This window comes from Camelus bactrianus, chromosome 6, assembly GCF_048773025.1.
Source record: "Camelus bactrianus isolate YW-2024 breed Bactrian camel chromosome 6, ASM4877302v1, whole genome shotgun sequence".
In the NCBI taxonomy this organism is placed as follows: domain Eukaryota; kingdom Metazoa; phylum Chordata; class Mammalia; order Artiodactyla; family Camelidae; genus Camelus; species Camelus bactrianus.
This window is the reverse complement of record NC_133544.1, coordinates 52,443,385-52,459,660: the sequence shown is the minus strand read 5'-3', so window position 1 is coordinate 52,459,660 and position 16,276 is coordinate 52,443,385. Positions and strand designations below refer to the sequence as shown.

At 31.2% G+C, this 16,276-nt stretch overlaps 1 protein-coding gene across 6 annotated transcripts in view; it reads left to right on the top strand.

Annotated features, from left to right (window-relative positions):
- MIPOL1 (mirror-image polydactyly 1) overlaps positions 1 to 16,276 on the top strand; it is a 266,078-nt gene that overhangs the window by 55,778 nt on the left and 194,024 nt on the right. For 3 of the 6 annotated variants that reach the window (XM_045504303.2, XM_045504301.2, XM_045504300.2), the window contains exons 3-6: positions 1,670 to 1,740; positions 10,882 to 11,113; positions 12,601 to 12,736; positions 14,087 to 14,192. In XM_045504303.2, the coding sequence (XP_045360259.1) occupies positions 10,974 to 11,113; positions 12,601 to 12,736; positions 14,087 to 14,192 (382 nt within the window). In that variant the 5' untranslated portion in view covers positions 1,670 to 1,740; positions 10,882 to 10,973. The remainder of the gene's footprint in view (positions 1 to 1,669; positions 1,741 to 10,881; positions 11,114 to 12,600; positions 12,737 to 14,086; positions 14,193 to 16,276) is intronic. The other 3 variants (XM_045504304.2, XM_010967039.3, XM_045504302.2) reach the window with 1 other exon arrangement.

The following is a 16,276-nucleotide window of genomic DNA, read 5'->3' as shown; positions in this document are numbered from 1 at the left end:
TTTTGGTCCTTTCGTTTGTAAAATGACACTAAGAAGAATAAGAATGAAAAATAGTCAATTTCTTTTTTAAAAAAGACTATTCCTATTTCTATACTATTGGTATGATCCTCTCTTTTACAGCTTGTGACTATTTCTTGGATTTAAGGAAATGTAACTCTACTTTTAATAAGCAAACTCTTTCATATTTATTTGTGGCCATGCAAATATGAATTTTTTTTTGCAATAGAAAAAACTACTTGAATTTTTCAAGTTTTTTGCTTTGTTTTAAATTCTCCATTCTTAAGATTCTGAGCTCTTTGATAAAAGTTCTCATTCATTTCTGGTTATGGCCCTTTCATGCCAGAGCACTTCCTGAAACACATACGTATGACACAAATCTTAATATAGTATTATTGAATCTTTAATTTTCTAAAAATTAGAATTTCAGTGTATCATATTTAAGATGGCTGTTGTGGTCTCCATAGTGGCTATATTGGTCACCTTTTGTGTGATTGCTATGAAGTCCTGAGTGTGCATTGACATTTTGTTGATTTTGTAGATCTGAATCAATATACATGGTGTATAGACTGAATTTATGGCCATTTACACAGTTGGTTCAGGTTGACTGGCTGTTTGTAGAGCAGGACTGTTGTGACTACATTTACTACATTTACTCACTATTTTTGGTTATAAATAAATCTGGTAGTTGAATCAAAAAAATTGGGGTTCAGTACATGTATGTATGTTTGTTTTAATCAAACAACCTATCATGTAGGACATTATTATCTTTTGGGGAGAAGTTTCAGATACAGGTTTTCTTTGTGTTTTGTGTTTAGTATTCCTGTGTTTTTCTTGGGGAATGAAAAAGCAAATTTGGAACAAATCAGGCTACAAAATTTTGAAATTGTGCTGACAAGATAATAAGATAAAAATAATTATTTTAGAAAATCCTATTTTGACTTTCATTTTTATTGTTTGAGTGATTTTAGTCACTGTTGAAACTCTTTGGCACTTTAAAATCAGAATGCTAGTAGATGAAAAGGTAAAAGTAATAAGTTCATGTTGATAAAATTATACTTGTATAGATATTGAATATGTTAGTTTTTGCTAATTAAACATTTTTTAAATTAAAAACTAAATTCTCCTTTTTAATAGTTTCACTGGCTGGACTTAAGGTTAATTTGATGTAATCTAAAACATAGTAATGTTCTCTGATTTTGAGCATTATAACTATAGAAATATAATCAAAGTTAAACACAAGATACGTTTATTTTCTTTTTAAAGTAATTCCTGGGCTTTTAGGGAGTCATTTTAACCCCTCTGTTCAAAATTTTCAGATTAATATTGATTCCTAACAGATTAGAATAGGTAGGGTTTATTTAACATTAGTTTCCTTGAACCAGCAACATGTATTGGTGGAAGTGTGATAGGAAAGACAGAAGGATTCAGGCTTGTGTATAAATTCTAACTTCTGGCATATGGAGTGTAGAGTATCCTTTCCACAGATTAATGTAAGCATAAAGAACTTACAATTCAAAAGAATTCCTATTTTAAGTTTTTGAATCTTCATCAAGAAACCAAATGTTGCAGAATTTGGAGTCACGGAAGCCTTTTATTCAATTGCTTTTAAGAGTTTAAGGTTAAAAGAAGGAATGATTTCAGTTCAGCAAATCTGATTTTTTCCTTTCAGAAACCTTCATTGCCTATATTTTATAATCAACCAGTATATTTTAAGACCAGGACAAGGCTGCATTAGTTCAGGTAAGAAGAACAAAGACAAAACAAAAATTTTCATTAAAAAAGAAGTCCTTGATCTCTTGAGAATGCAGTAGAGACTAGCATCAGAGACTTCCTCTGCATTTTTAATAGGCCATTGATCTCTAATGTGTCCTATATTGGTTCTTTATTATCTTTTTCTTTTTCAGAAGTCCTTGCTTCTCCTCAAAGTCATTTGAAATGAATATGTTATACTTTTTTTTTTTTTTTTTTTTACTTTTCTGAGGCTTTTTTTGCCCCAAGTGTTTAATGCTTTTTTTTAAAAGTTAAAAAATGGTAACTCTGACAAGGAGCTGATGATGCTATGGTGCAGCTGAGTATAGGCACTAGTATAGTACTCATAGTTGATTAATGAAATGGGAGTCCCTACCTTTTCCTTTTATGCTTTTGTTTTTTTCCCTCTGAAGAAACAAATGGTGAATTTGAATAAAACACACATCATTTGCATAGAAAGTTATGTAATGATGCCATATAGAGTATAATGATTTCCTAAAACCTTGTATTTAAAGTAACCTGAATTACAATAAGAGATAAACAGAATATTTACCCATCCCTTATGAGCTGCTGCTGATATGTAAATTTATTCTTCTACTTTGCACAAATATACTTTTGAGCTACTGCTTAAACACTTTGAGGTCCTTAGTCAAACAGTTTTAATGATGCCTCCAATATTATGAAAGTGTGACATTTGATGAATGTCTCATATAGTTTTGATATCTAGGCACATGTCAACAAAAAAAATTGAACATTGGTTTGTCATGCAACACCTAGATAATTTATAATTTTACTGTTTATATCCATCTTGACATTTTTTATCTGCCGAAGGCAGGTTTCATTTGGAATCTTAATCTGAGATTTATTTGGTGGATCTGGAAATCATAGCTAGGGTTCCCACAGGAAATGGTCCATCTACCAACAGATTAAAAGGCAGTCCTGCAGTTGTTAGGGGAGCTCTGCATTTAACACACATGCATACTCATTCAGTCAGCACTGGGGAGAAAAATTAAAGTAGTAACCCAGGTTTAGGAACAATGTAGCTAAAAAGTCCCATATTTGCTGAATGACAAAGGGTTATATAGCAGCATTTCATTTTATTATTCGTGCTTGAATTTCTTGTTTGCTCTGTTGAGTCTGCTGACGAATACTAATAAACGCCTGCAACAATCCAGACGAGAGATGCCTGGCAACAAAGCTATGCGGTGGACCTCCCTGATCTTCTCCAGTTCACAACCTGACCTTTTGAAAAATTGGCTGGGCTAAGCTGCAGAATTTGGGTGTAATGGTTATTGTTAACTCCAGCTTTAGGATTTATTAATTTATGTGATCAAGACTTACCTATACTTCAAAGTTTCAAAAGACCAAGCACAATCATCCATCCATTAGAACTAACATTGCATTTCAGTGATTTCCACTTAGTATCTGGCTGGTGATTCTTCTGTTTTCCAAATCTAAAAATGTTCTTGAATAAAATGCAAGGCACATATAAAGAAAATCAAGGTTTTTTTTCTCTTTACAGTTGTTACTAGGGAAGTTACCTTCCATAAATGATTTATGTAATTGTTGAATTCATGGACACTTGGTGTGTGTTCATACTTAACAAACAAAAAAATACGTAATTGTGAAACCTATTTTACTTGAAGTGATAGAAATTTAAGATATACCTAGTTCTTTTGTATTTTAATTACTTTATGTAAATTATTCTCAAACAGGAAAATTTGAGAAGGTTGAAAAGGTTAGAAATGTATAGTAAGTAGCCAAATAATTCATATCATTAGGGAAAAAAAAGAATAGGGATTACTGTTGTGCTGGTTATTCAAATTTTAGGATAGTTTTCATAATCATTTTAACCTAAATAATATTTGTAATGGTTTAACTAGGGTGATATAATTTTAACAGAGCTTTAATTTGCATGATATGTTCCTAAGTTAATTGAGTAAGCTTTAGGCAATTACACTGTTACACTGTGTTCGTGGCCTTCATATGGTGAAAGATGTTAACAGAAGCTGAAACGTAATAAAGCTTAGTTCTTACACAGGAATCTGTGTTGAATGAACATCGATGTGTTCATGACTATTTCAAACTTGATGAAACAAACAAAAACCTCTAAAAATTTGATGTGGTATCACCATTTTAGAGGCTTTTAAAATAATAAAACAAAATTTAAGTAAAGTGATTTACATGACTAACCAGTGGATAATTTGAATAGGGTACACTAAGCTGTTGAATTGTCTTAATGGAAGATGAAATAACCTCACCATGTCTTTTTGACATGTTTATCTAGAGATACAGCTACGTATGGGAATGTAAAGGATATAGTTTATTTTGAATTCATGTCCAAATGAATAAATTATGTGGTGTTGACAGGTTTCATGATTTTCCAGCTTTATAAACCTTTATGAAGTCTTATTTCAAAATTTTATAGCTATATCTAGGCTCTCCTCCATCACATGTCTGTGACCTCCCTTCAGTATATGTAATACACCTTATTATAATCACATAAAACTCTGTATTTGTATTTTCACCCTAACAGCCAATGGCTACATGTGGTTGTAGACATTTGAAATGTGAGCCATGAGAATACAGAAGATGAGAGTTATAGGAGTTTTTTATTCTTCTTACAACTATTCAAGCCAAAAAGTAAATTGAAAAACCCCTGAGAGAGTGTATGGTATCCAGGTAACAAGTTTGCATTTTTTAAGCCAAGGATCCAAAAGTTTCCTAATTTCCTGTGATTCCTAAATTAGAATTTCTGAAGGATAAGTACTTGTGATCTGTTAGCTGTGATCCTGATCATCTCTGATATCATGTGCCAATATACTAGTGTTCCAGTTACAGAAACATGCTATTTAAAGTTTTCTCATTTTCCTACCATGGGATTGAATTTCCAGAAATATACTCTTAATTTTCTTTTTATGAGATTGAATTTTCTTTCAGAATCTTTCCCTAAATTTTGACATTCTATTGCTTTTGTAATTTATTAGTTTTATAATCTGATACAAACTATTAAACCATTATATATTAACTACAAGTTTTAACCTTGTTAATATTTTCTCTTTATTGTATGTTTTTCAGTGAATAAGGTAGCATTTTATTTATTTTCCACGTTCATGTCTTCTGATACTTTAGTAAGAAATTTTTTTATTATATATTATTTACTTATTGCATTTTAATAAGAAAATCTCTTGCTTTTAGGAAAGCAGATATTTGCAGATAACAATAGCTAATATTTATTGAGTGTGTATTCTGTGCTAACAGTTTTCCAAGAGATTATATAAATTAAATAATTTCATTCTCAAAACAACTTTTTGAGGTAGGTGCTATTATTATGTTCTTTTTATTGAGAGGGAAATTGATGAGAGGTTTAGTAATTTGGTAGAGGTCATACAGCTATGTGTGGAACCAGAATTCAGACTCTGCAGTCTGTCTTCAGAGCCCATGCACTGTGGTTTTGCTTGAAAATTCTAGGCAAACCAGTATTCTACGTGGAAGGGCTAAACTTTCCTCTTGTATACACTCATATTAAGTGGAACCACTACAATATGGCAGAAGTTTCTGATGTCTTTCTTTTATATTTGGGTGGAGAAAAGCCATTATGTATCTATGTGGAAAACTAACACCCACAAACACATAAAAGGAAGTGAACAGTTGTAAATATTAAATAAAGGAAATAAGTATTTGCACACACATACAGATAGATAGATGATCTACCTGTAACTTAGTTAAGGAGTTGGTAGAAGTTATTAGGAGCCACTAGCTGATACTATGTTGAAACTAATGTTTATTTAGAAAAATTATTAACTATTGAAAAAAGACATCTTTTGTTTAAAATGTGGGACTATAGTAATTCCATTATCAAATAAAATTTATGCTAATTTAATAGCAAAAAAAATGTGATAGCATTTTGATGGTTTTACATAATGTGGTGATAGACAATATAGAAAAGAAAGAAGCAATAAATGTGAGGTCTTTGTTCTATATTTATAAAATTTATGCTATAATTATATAACCTTTCCCAAAATAAGTATAAATAATCTTTCCCAAAAAAAGAAAAGATAGAGTTTAAGGAACTGGTGACCAATTATGATAGCAAGTGTCAGAGAGCACATTAACAGATACTTCCTTTATGGTTCATTTTTGTGCCCCTAAGTAGCACCTGCATCCAAGGAGCAAGAGATCCATTTATTTGAATGTACTTGCCAGCAGTACTTCTATTCCTCTTTCTCATTTCTGCCACTGAGCTCTCAGGTAGCTGAGATGTTGCTATTCTTGTAACCCTTGTAGGATCCCTAGGGACAGTTCTAGCTCAGCCACTCTGAAGAAACAGCTCTGTAAACAGTATTGACCCCCAAGGGGACCATCAAATCCATTTACACAGATACCAGTTGTCACAAACTATTTACAAAGCCAGACAGAACAGAATTTCCCAGCCTCTAAGAAACCCTATTTGATTCTAGCCACCTCACTTACGTATCGTGCTTGTGAAAAAAGTTATTTTTGGTTATGAGTCAAGATTTCTTGGATAGCTTCTATTTAACTGAGTGTATTATACATTAATGTTTAATTGTCTGGAGAATTGAACTCAAAGGGGATCCTAAAGCTTTCTTTCCTGGGTTAGGAAATATTATAAGTACTGTTAATATTCTAGACCAAGGAATGGAGAATTTAATAGCAACATTAACACTGACATAGTTGACAATATGGATACTTCCAGAAGTAGAGAACGTATTCAATCATGGAAATGCTCCATTGGAAACAGTATGAAAGTCACTAGAGAGATACAGGGCCTTCAAAATATATAATGTACTTAGCCTTGGGCACATGCATTAGGAGTCTAAAAAAGTGTTTACTAAATCCACCCCCTTTGCCCAGATGAATAAACTGTCTCTAGCAATAGCAGTAGGTGGCGTTTGAGGAATACCAAGTAATAGTCTTCCGTAGCATCGTTTTCAAATGATCACAGGGTAAGTTTTCATGACAAGTGATAGTATTAGCTAGTAATAGCAAAAATTGGAAAATATTTTTGGTTTGAAGTGATCAAATTGTTATGTCCAAATAATACAGTGTGCCCACAAGAGAGCAAACAAATAAAGATATTGATGGTCATCATAAAAATTTTTCCTATTGTTTGAGGAAAGAAAGTTAGATTTCATAGATGTATGAAGAGATTGATAATTTGTTCCCCAAGTTCATATGGAGAAATAAATTTTAATGTATTAATTCTGTTAGTCATAATGATGGAATAATTAACAATGATAATGATTCAACACTGAAGCAAATTACTAAAGAAAGTTATAGAGTTTCCTTTTCAAACCATTTGAGAGAGATGGAGAAGAATCAGAATAGTTTTAGTTTTAGCTTTCATCTGCCTAAAGATGAGTTTGAATCAGAAATGAATACACTGTTCCTTTAAACACTTATCTTTCTAAATGAATAGTGTACAAAACAGACCCATAACTTCACTTTTTGTGGCATTTTATTGACTTACATGTTTATATCTCTAAAGCAATTCTTTTTCAAGTGATGGGGCAATACAGCATCTCAACTAGAGCTTTTAGTAGCTTCGTCCTGTTATCACTTCGTAAAAACTTTTTTTCCTGGGCTGGAGAGTTTAGGAAAATAGTTGGAAGACTGAATTAGAGTCACTCAATGCTATCATCTTCTCTTGGTTAGAAAAAGTACTAAGTGAGAAACTGAATTTAAGGTGAGTTTTGAATAAGATAAAGAAAATTTGGCAAAATGCAGTATGATAGAGCAGTATCTTACAATTTGATTTGAAAAGTCAAAGTGCATCATGCCTGAAACTTACTCTCAGATGTTTCAGAAAAAATTAACTATTTGTAGATAGACAGACCTAGAGAGAATGAATAATAAAGCAAACATGGTAAAATGTTAACATTTGGGGAATCTGGATGAAGGATTTGTAGGAATTCTTTGTACTACTTTTGCAACTTTTTTTTTAATAAGACTGGAATTATTTCAAAATAAAAAGGTAGAAAGAAATAACTGTTATCTACCATATGTCAGCTTTCTAATCTGTCTCTGTCTTCTTTAGTATTTTTACGCAGTCAGTGAAGTCTTTTGCATTTGGCTTTCATTTCTCCTCTCCATTTCTTGCCATTTTGCTGAATGACTTCAGTGTCTTGAAAGGTGGCACTCTCAGTTCCCTGATACCTTGATTTCCTCCTCTCCAGGTACCTTTATCATCAATCTATTTAATCAACCCATTCCCAGACCTACCACATCTTGGAATTTGTCTTTACAGTGTTACTCATTTTACAAGTTTTCACTCTTCCACTATATAAAAACATCTTTGTGTTTTTCCTAAAGCTATTCCTTCTACTCTGTACTCATTCTTACTCTTCTTGTTCTCTTATTTTTAAAATCTGTCAACTTTCTCTTTTTTTTCTTTTAATGTGTATGCTTTATTGTAAATACATGTATACTTTTTTTACAATTATTAATACAATTATTAATACAATTATTACAGTTTGACTGCACATACACATTATATTACATGTAAATACATATATACAGTATACTGCACTTTTTTTGGTTTACATATATATACTAATTATTGTTTCTAAGAACAGATTAGATCTTTAGCTTTTCAAACTTACATAGTTATAAAAGGAATACAGCCAACAACAAAATAAGAATCAACAGAATGCAGTAATCCAGTCATAAAGGGCAGTCACCTTTCTCTTTAATTCACCTAACTCAAACCATTTGACAGTTCATTACTTTGCATATTCCTACTTGTCCTGTTTTGAAACAAATGGCTTTTGAAATCTTCCCAAAGTCTTTTAGTTGAGCATCAAGATATCTAGCATATTTTGTACGTGGCCTCTGTAGCCCAAACATTCTTAGTACATTGTATTCAAATAATTAGATCAGTTTTCCTCATTGTAGCGAAGAGTCCTTGAGGGGAGTCTATTTCTTACTCATCTTTGTTTTCCCAATACTTACCACAGGACATATCACTCTGCAGCTTTTCCATGGATTATTATTAAATTAATGAATAAATAAATAAATAAATTGAGGGGAGTCAAGCTTTCTGACATAGAGTAATGCAGTATGGCAGAGTAGAAGAGTATTGAGAACATTCAGAGGATTTATTTAATATATTTGCTAAAATAGTTGGTCAAAAAAAAAAAGGCAGGCAGGAAGGAAAATTTTATAAATCAGCTTTGTTTACTCTAAAGTAAAATTAAATTTTTGGTAAAATAGTATGGATAGTCTGATCTGCAGAGAAGTTTCCAAATATCTGATGAACAGTTTCAGTTAGGAATCTAAAAGCTTTTACTACAGAGCAAGATTAGAAACATCCAGAGAGTCAGAGCCAAATCACACAGTATCAGTTCTTCAAAAATATGTATTATTCATGGGGAGCTGGGGGCTCTTTCTAGCTGGCAATGCTCCTTGGCTTATCCTTTTACCTTTTGAAGAATCTTTGTACCTCACTAATTGGAGAATAGTGTAGGACCTAATAGTTTACTTCTGATATGCCCTTGGAGACAATTTTTGTTATTTTGATATTTTCAGTAATTTTTATAATTTTCTTTCATTTGAATTACTTATGAAGTTACACGTTAGTAGTAAAAAAAAAGCATGGTCTGTTAATGATACAGTGGTATTCCTTACTGTCCACTTATAAAGTTTTATAATACCTCATTCAGATCTGGGGGTACTAATACCAGCCTATTCTAGAAAAGTAGCAAAATGAACATCTAACGCAAACCAAGTAAGTGTTTTGAAATATCAAGAACCAACAAATAATCTTCAGATACTTAAAATTGTTAGTTTAAATCAAAACAGAATATAGTGAAAGTTCATAGATACATCATAGTATGTAATTATGGTAGCACATTCTCCTGGATTATCCCCTCAAACAAGGTGAAATTGAGAGTAATTGACCAAAAATGAGTTGTTTCTGATATAGCATTCAGCCACCAATAAGATAACGTTCAGGACCGGGAGTTGACAACTGGCTATACCTAATTTCAGCATGTATATAAGCAAAGAATTTCTCCTTAAAGAGTAAATACTTTGTGAGAGGTACCTTATTTATAAGTTCCCCTATTTCGTTTTTATTCTAAAACTACTTTTCTTCTGCCTCAAAAGGATTTTATGTTTGGCAGGTTAAAGGAGTTGCCAACAAGCAGGTGAGATTCACCTGCTTTTTAAAGTTGAAGAACTATTTCTATTGGAAATAATAAAGTGCTAGTTAGAATCAGTATTTGTGCCTGTTGATTTGATTTATTGGTTAAAGAATTTGTTTTGTGTACTTGTGTGTGTGTCTTTTCTCCCCAAAATTTCACTATAACATCAGATATACACTATTTCTTTGAAATACCTATTATTTACTAGTTATAGCTTAAAATAATTAATTTTTATGAAATAGACATTATAAAATAGATTTTCTAATGTATAGTATACAGCTGATAACAGGGAAGTTAGAAATAATTCTCCTTGTATCATTTCCATTTTAATGTGATGATGATGATTACAAAAATAACTAACATTTATTGGCATGCCAGACACTCAGCCAGGTACTTTGCATTCATTAATTCAATTAATCATCACAACAACTCAAGTAAGTATAATTATATTTCGATTTTATAAAGAAGAATCTGTAGCATGGATGGGTAAAGTAACTTGCCGAAAGTCTCAGGCAGTCTGATACCAGAATTCCATTCACATTATCTCTTCACTATAATCAATTAACTTACTGCATCCTATTTTTCAAAATCAAGAAAAGAAAAGTAATGTAGAAAATAATACCTCTAAATCAGTGGGTCCTAGCCTTGATTGTATGCTGGAATCGTGATCACACCCAGAGATTTTGATTTAATTAGTATAAAGTGTTGCCTGGGCTTTAGGATTTTTAGAAATTCCCCAGCCAATCTGCAGTTAAAACCACTGTCTTAAATGCCCTCAGACTGTGGAAATGGAAATATTAGTGGTAAAATCACAATGTACATGCTTGTCTGATTACAATAGAAGATTAGTAAGTACATGTTTAAAGCTATGAGAGGACTTACTTTCAGGAAAAGACTCATTTGACTGATTTAATATGTATCTATGGCATTTCATAGTTATCATGTTTTTCTTTTGTTTTAAATGCAGGCATAGCCCATAGTTATCTTGAACAAGAAACTACAGGGAGAAATAAAAGTACACAGCCAGAGGAGCAACTGACTGTAAATTCTAAGGGAAGCATGCATCAGAAATCCAGTGAATTAGTTAATGAAGCTACAAATGAGGACACAGAACTGCCAGAACAGAGATTGAGGAATTTTCAGCTCATCAGTCCTCATCCAGGTGATGAGACAGTTTACTGCACTACAGAAAAATCCAAGTGAGTGCTCGCAGCCTTAGATTTAGAAAGTAAGAATTGGGAGAACTCTTTCTTCCTTCCTCCTCTCTGTTTCTCTTTTTCTTCTTTTTGATGTGGCCTAAATTTGACTGTCATTAGCATATTAGAATTTGGGGAATCTACCAGAGTTTTATGTTTTCATTACATTGATATATGTCTCGATCACTGTGTGAAAAGGCACAAGGTGAGTTTGAATGAAGGCCATGAGGTTTTATATTTTCTTGAATATTATTTTATGTGACCTTTCATTTGGGATCTGGAAATAACTGTTAATTGATGTAAATGGAATATTATTCATCAGAGCCAAAAACTGGCAGTTCAATGACAAAATAAGCCCAAAGGTATGTTTTGGTTTTGGTTAGCACTGTTCTTCATTTAAATGAATTTGAATGCTTTTAGAAGGGCCTTCCACTCTCCCATTTGCCTCCCTTAATTATTTTACATTCTCCGGCTTCTCCCCATTCCCTGTACCTACCTGTTTCATGAAGGGATTTAAATTTGTGACACCTGTGACTTTTACTTGTGAGCGTAAGGTACTTTGATAATCAGTTATGTACTATACAGCTAAATTTAAAGATTTTCAATGATTAATATATTTATTAAATTATATTGAAATATAAATATTATATTTTCAGTCCAGATAAAATCATATTTTATAGAATACTATTTTAACAGTTTTACGTAGGAATTGCTACTTCTGTTTACTTAAAAATTATTTAGTGGATATGTTAATGAACATGTAATGAAGTAGATATATTAATATGTTCCTATTTCTTAGCAATCAGTTATGTTCTTACCAGAGTGAAGACTGGAGTACATTTTTAGAGGGTAGGAATGAAGAGGTGATAAGCATTTTATAACCACATGGAAAAAGTAAATAGTAGAGATTGAGTCAAAGCCATCTCTTTTCTTGTCCTTTCCTTTATAGTACTTGATGACAAGTCAATATTGTCCTCAAATTGCACATACATTGTCAAAACTTTTTTTTGCTTACCCTTAAATGTTACAGGACTAGGTTTTCATTTTTGATGTGTTTTGAATTTAATAATGAAACTATGATGTTCTGTCACTTATAATGAAAAAAATATTTATTGTTCCCATTTTCTGAAAAGTGAGAAATGTATCTAAACTCCTGATCAAAAGTGCAGCTTGATTTAATATTTACAACCCCTTTAAATCTGAATTCTTTAAATATACTGAACCATGAGTCTCTATAGACATTACTAAATGCTTTTCACAGATTTAGCTTTCTCAGTTGATAGGTTAGCACCTCTGTGAAATTGTAATATTTATTCTTTTTCATCCATGGTATTTTCTTAACCGTGAATACAGAGAAATTTTGAATTAAGTAACTTTATACATTTATTGTTACAATTAAATTTATTTCCTCCATTTGAAGTGTAAAATGTAGAGACCTTGTATAGTAGAAATTATATATATACATATTTTAATAGTTTTCTTTATTACAGAATTATGGAACATAAAAGTAATGATTTGCATTATGAATACATGATTTCTCATGAAGTTACTTCAGACTTAAATAAAGAGAAGACAATAGCATTTCTTCTAAAAGAATTGGACGTTCTCAAAGCAAGCAATAAAAAGGTACAATATAGAAAGTCTGATAAATATACGGAAGTGGGCCAGTTAGCTCAGTTGGTGAGAGTGTGGTGCTGATAATTGTACAGTATGCTTTTAGCTGTTGACCTTCCAAGTTTGCTTTGTCAACCATCATAATTCAGTTTTATTGTGTACTTTAATCCTTTAGCAGTAGCTTTATGCTGTTGCCATACCATTCCATCAGGATATGATTGAGTTGAGACATGAGCTATGAAAAGCAATTTCTTGGTTTCCTGCCTTGCTGGCTTGTGATACCATTTCCTTTTTCATAGATCTATAGTACCTTGCAGAGGTACCTTTAAAAAAAGATTCATTCAGTATTATAGAGAGTGAGAAATATAATGCATTGGTTTCATGCTACTTTCTTAACTTTTTTCCTTTTTTGTTAGTATTTGTGCCTTGTATTTCACCTCACTAATAATATGTAATTAAACTTTAAAGTAGCAAGGCTTGGCAATATTGTCATTTACCTTGTGTTATTTTTTGCTGCTGTATTTTGTCCAATCCAATTTGTCATGTCATGTTTTATCTTTCTGACTGGTTTTCTAGTTATATTCCTTTGAGCTTTAAATGTTATTAAATAATGTTCATTTTATACACTTTCTTTTCTTAACACCTATATATTTTTCTGATTCTAATATTCTAGTTGTTTGACCTAATCAAACTGAAGCATGATGTTAGGGATCTTGATCATGTTTGATGAAAACAACACAAATGACAAAAGCCTAGGGAGAAATTAAAAATAAAAGTTTGGAGGGATTCCGTATGAAAGCATGAGATATTTTCTGTACTTCCATTTAGCAGTTATTTATTACATGCCAATTATGAGTCAGGTGCTAATGCCAATTTAAATGGAATATGATGGGATAGCATTCTCAGAGAGAGATTTGTATCAGATATAAAGATTATTATCTTAATTAATTTTGTTTCAAAATATTGGAATTACTATGAGAAGCTGTAATTTGTGCTATCCATTGTTTTATTAGGGTAGTCCCTTCCAAGTCTCTTACTTTAAGACAAAAGAATGAATCAGATTGCTTTTTGCAGTAGTTATTTTTAATAATAATATAGTTCCTTTAATTTCATTTTTCTATACACATACATCAATTGTGTATTAAAATGTTTTTATAATTTCCTTATCATTTCAGTAATTATTATTTTATAAAATGTCTTAATACTTTAAATATTATTTTTCCCCTAGAGTTGTTTATTCAAGAAGTTAAATGTAATATTATATAAGGGTGTAGAAAAAAGCAAAAATTAACTTTGGGATTAATTATATTTGTGCAAAAAATTTATTGGATAAGAATCTATGTTTTTTTCAATGTGTTTCAGCTTCAAGAAAAACTGACTAAAGAAGACAAAGAACAGAGAAAACTAAAGCTTAAGCTCGAACTCCAAGAAAAAGCAACAGAAGCTCAAATTGCTGAAAAGACAGCAGGTATAGTAGACGAGTATTAACATATGGCATTAAAAATCATACACAAGATTATTTTATGATGTAGTTGGTGAATACTAGCATACTAGCTTATTTGCCAAAGGAGGGGAAGCTCTGTCTTTTTTTTTTTTTGGCTGCTTAGAAAATAGGTGGCTTTAACATCCTGGTACTGGTATTAGTGAGAGCTTTACCTGTATTCATACTGATTTGGGCATTAAATGCATTGTTAACACCATGTCAATCCAATCACAAAAAGGTTGTTTGTTTTGTTGGAAGGGCCTGAACAAACAAGGGGAAATAATGATTACCAGTGCCTCTACCTTTCAACTACAGTTCAGATACCACTTTCTGTTTTAGCTCGTTCTCCTTTGTATGAAGGTAGTCAAGTATTCATTGCCAATGGAAACCTATATTTGATTCAAAAATCTGCTTTGTGCAGTTAATAAATTTTCATCTGATGATGTGGATGATGATGAAGATGTTTTCCCTGAAAAGATTAAAGTAAAAGGTTGCCAAAGTTTTAAGATTATAAATGACTGCTTTAAATATGTTTTGGAGCCTATCTTCACTTACAGGTCTCTGCAGGGAGAACATTTAAAAAATATATCTGTGTTATGTTACAAATATGATCAGATGATTCTCATTGTCTCTAATGGATCTCTCTATTGTATGTGACCCTGTGACTGTTCCCTCACACTGTTTTAGTGTATTAAGGAAAGAGACGTTTCAAAGAACTGTAGAAATTAGCATTCAAAAGTATTTTGTAGATACTTATTTTTTTTGTATCAGTTAGAATGCTTTTAAGAAAAATTGTATTTTGTGATTAGTTTGAAGTTATAATCATACTTTAGAAACCACTTAACCTGGGTGCCTATACGAAAGGATTCTGGTATTTTAGATCAGAGACATGATTAACAGATACAGAGTTTCTTCAGAATATTCCTGTGCAAGGTAGAACTAAACATCACTATGAAAATGTGACCATAAATGATGACCATAAATAAATATTCTAGCTATATACCAGATGGTTGCTTTTCTGTTAATGTTAAACTATTATGAATTCTTTGTTTCTTTTTTAGTTGGGAAATATGAGAGCAATGTATTTTAAGGAAAATTAACAGTATGTTAAAAATGAATAATTCAAATATGAATTTAGAACAATTTAGGAATTTCTTGGCTTTTTATAATCAGGTATCTATACTAATTGCTAGAATGTTATCTCAAGAAGTACATTTGTTTCTGTGTGTTTTACAGAAGTGATTTAATAAGATTTAGGCCGTTGTGATTTACTGAAAATCATGAATTAATGTGTCTGCATAGCTCATTTATGTCTTGGAGGGGAAAACTCATTTAAAATTAATATTTGCTTTTTAAACTTTTGCATAACATAGCTAATTGTATACTTTAAATATTTATTTATTGGTATATATTTAAGGGTTCCCTATGACTAAACAGTATGAATCATGCATGCATAAAGTGGAAAGACTGATTGCTTTATGATTCTTGTTAATCAAGTTCTTTTCATTAATGACAAAGTATTATTTTAGTAAATGTTAAATATTTGAAAGATGTTTAGTATGTTTTTATAGCCTCCTAAATTGATGAAAATAAAATTGCTATATAGTTTCTCTGGAGCTAAGCAATCTAGTTAAAAGAGATAGGTCCAATCATTTAGTTACAAAATGACACAAAATTTAAGTTCCCTAAAGTTTTTTAAAGTATAAATTTTCAAAATTTATCTTTATACTTTTTAATGTTTCAGTTCTAGCCTATTAAAAAAGATTTAAGGTATTTTATTTTTAACATTAGAAAGAATTATTATGATTGTAATATGTCAAAAGGAAAAAAAACTGAATTGTTTAAGAAATCCATTGGTTTGAAACTACAAGAAATTCATCAACTGACCCTAGGTAGACTCTGGTATTTTTTCACATTTTCTCATTATATATAACTTTTTTGAAAGTTTATTTTTTTAAAAAAGATTATCTTAAAAAAGTATCTTCTACTTGATCAGTAGTAAGTGCAGTCAGAAAGCTAAACACAGTAACAAAAACAACTGTGTCACTACCCTGATAGAAAGAGAAACA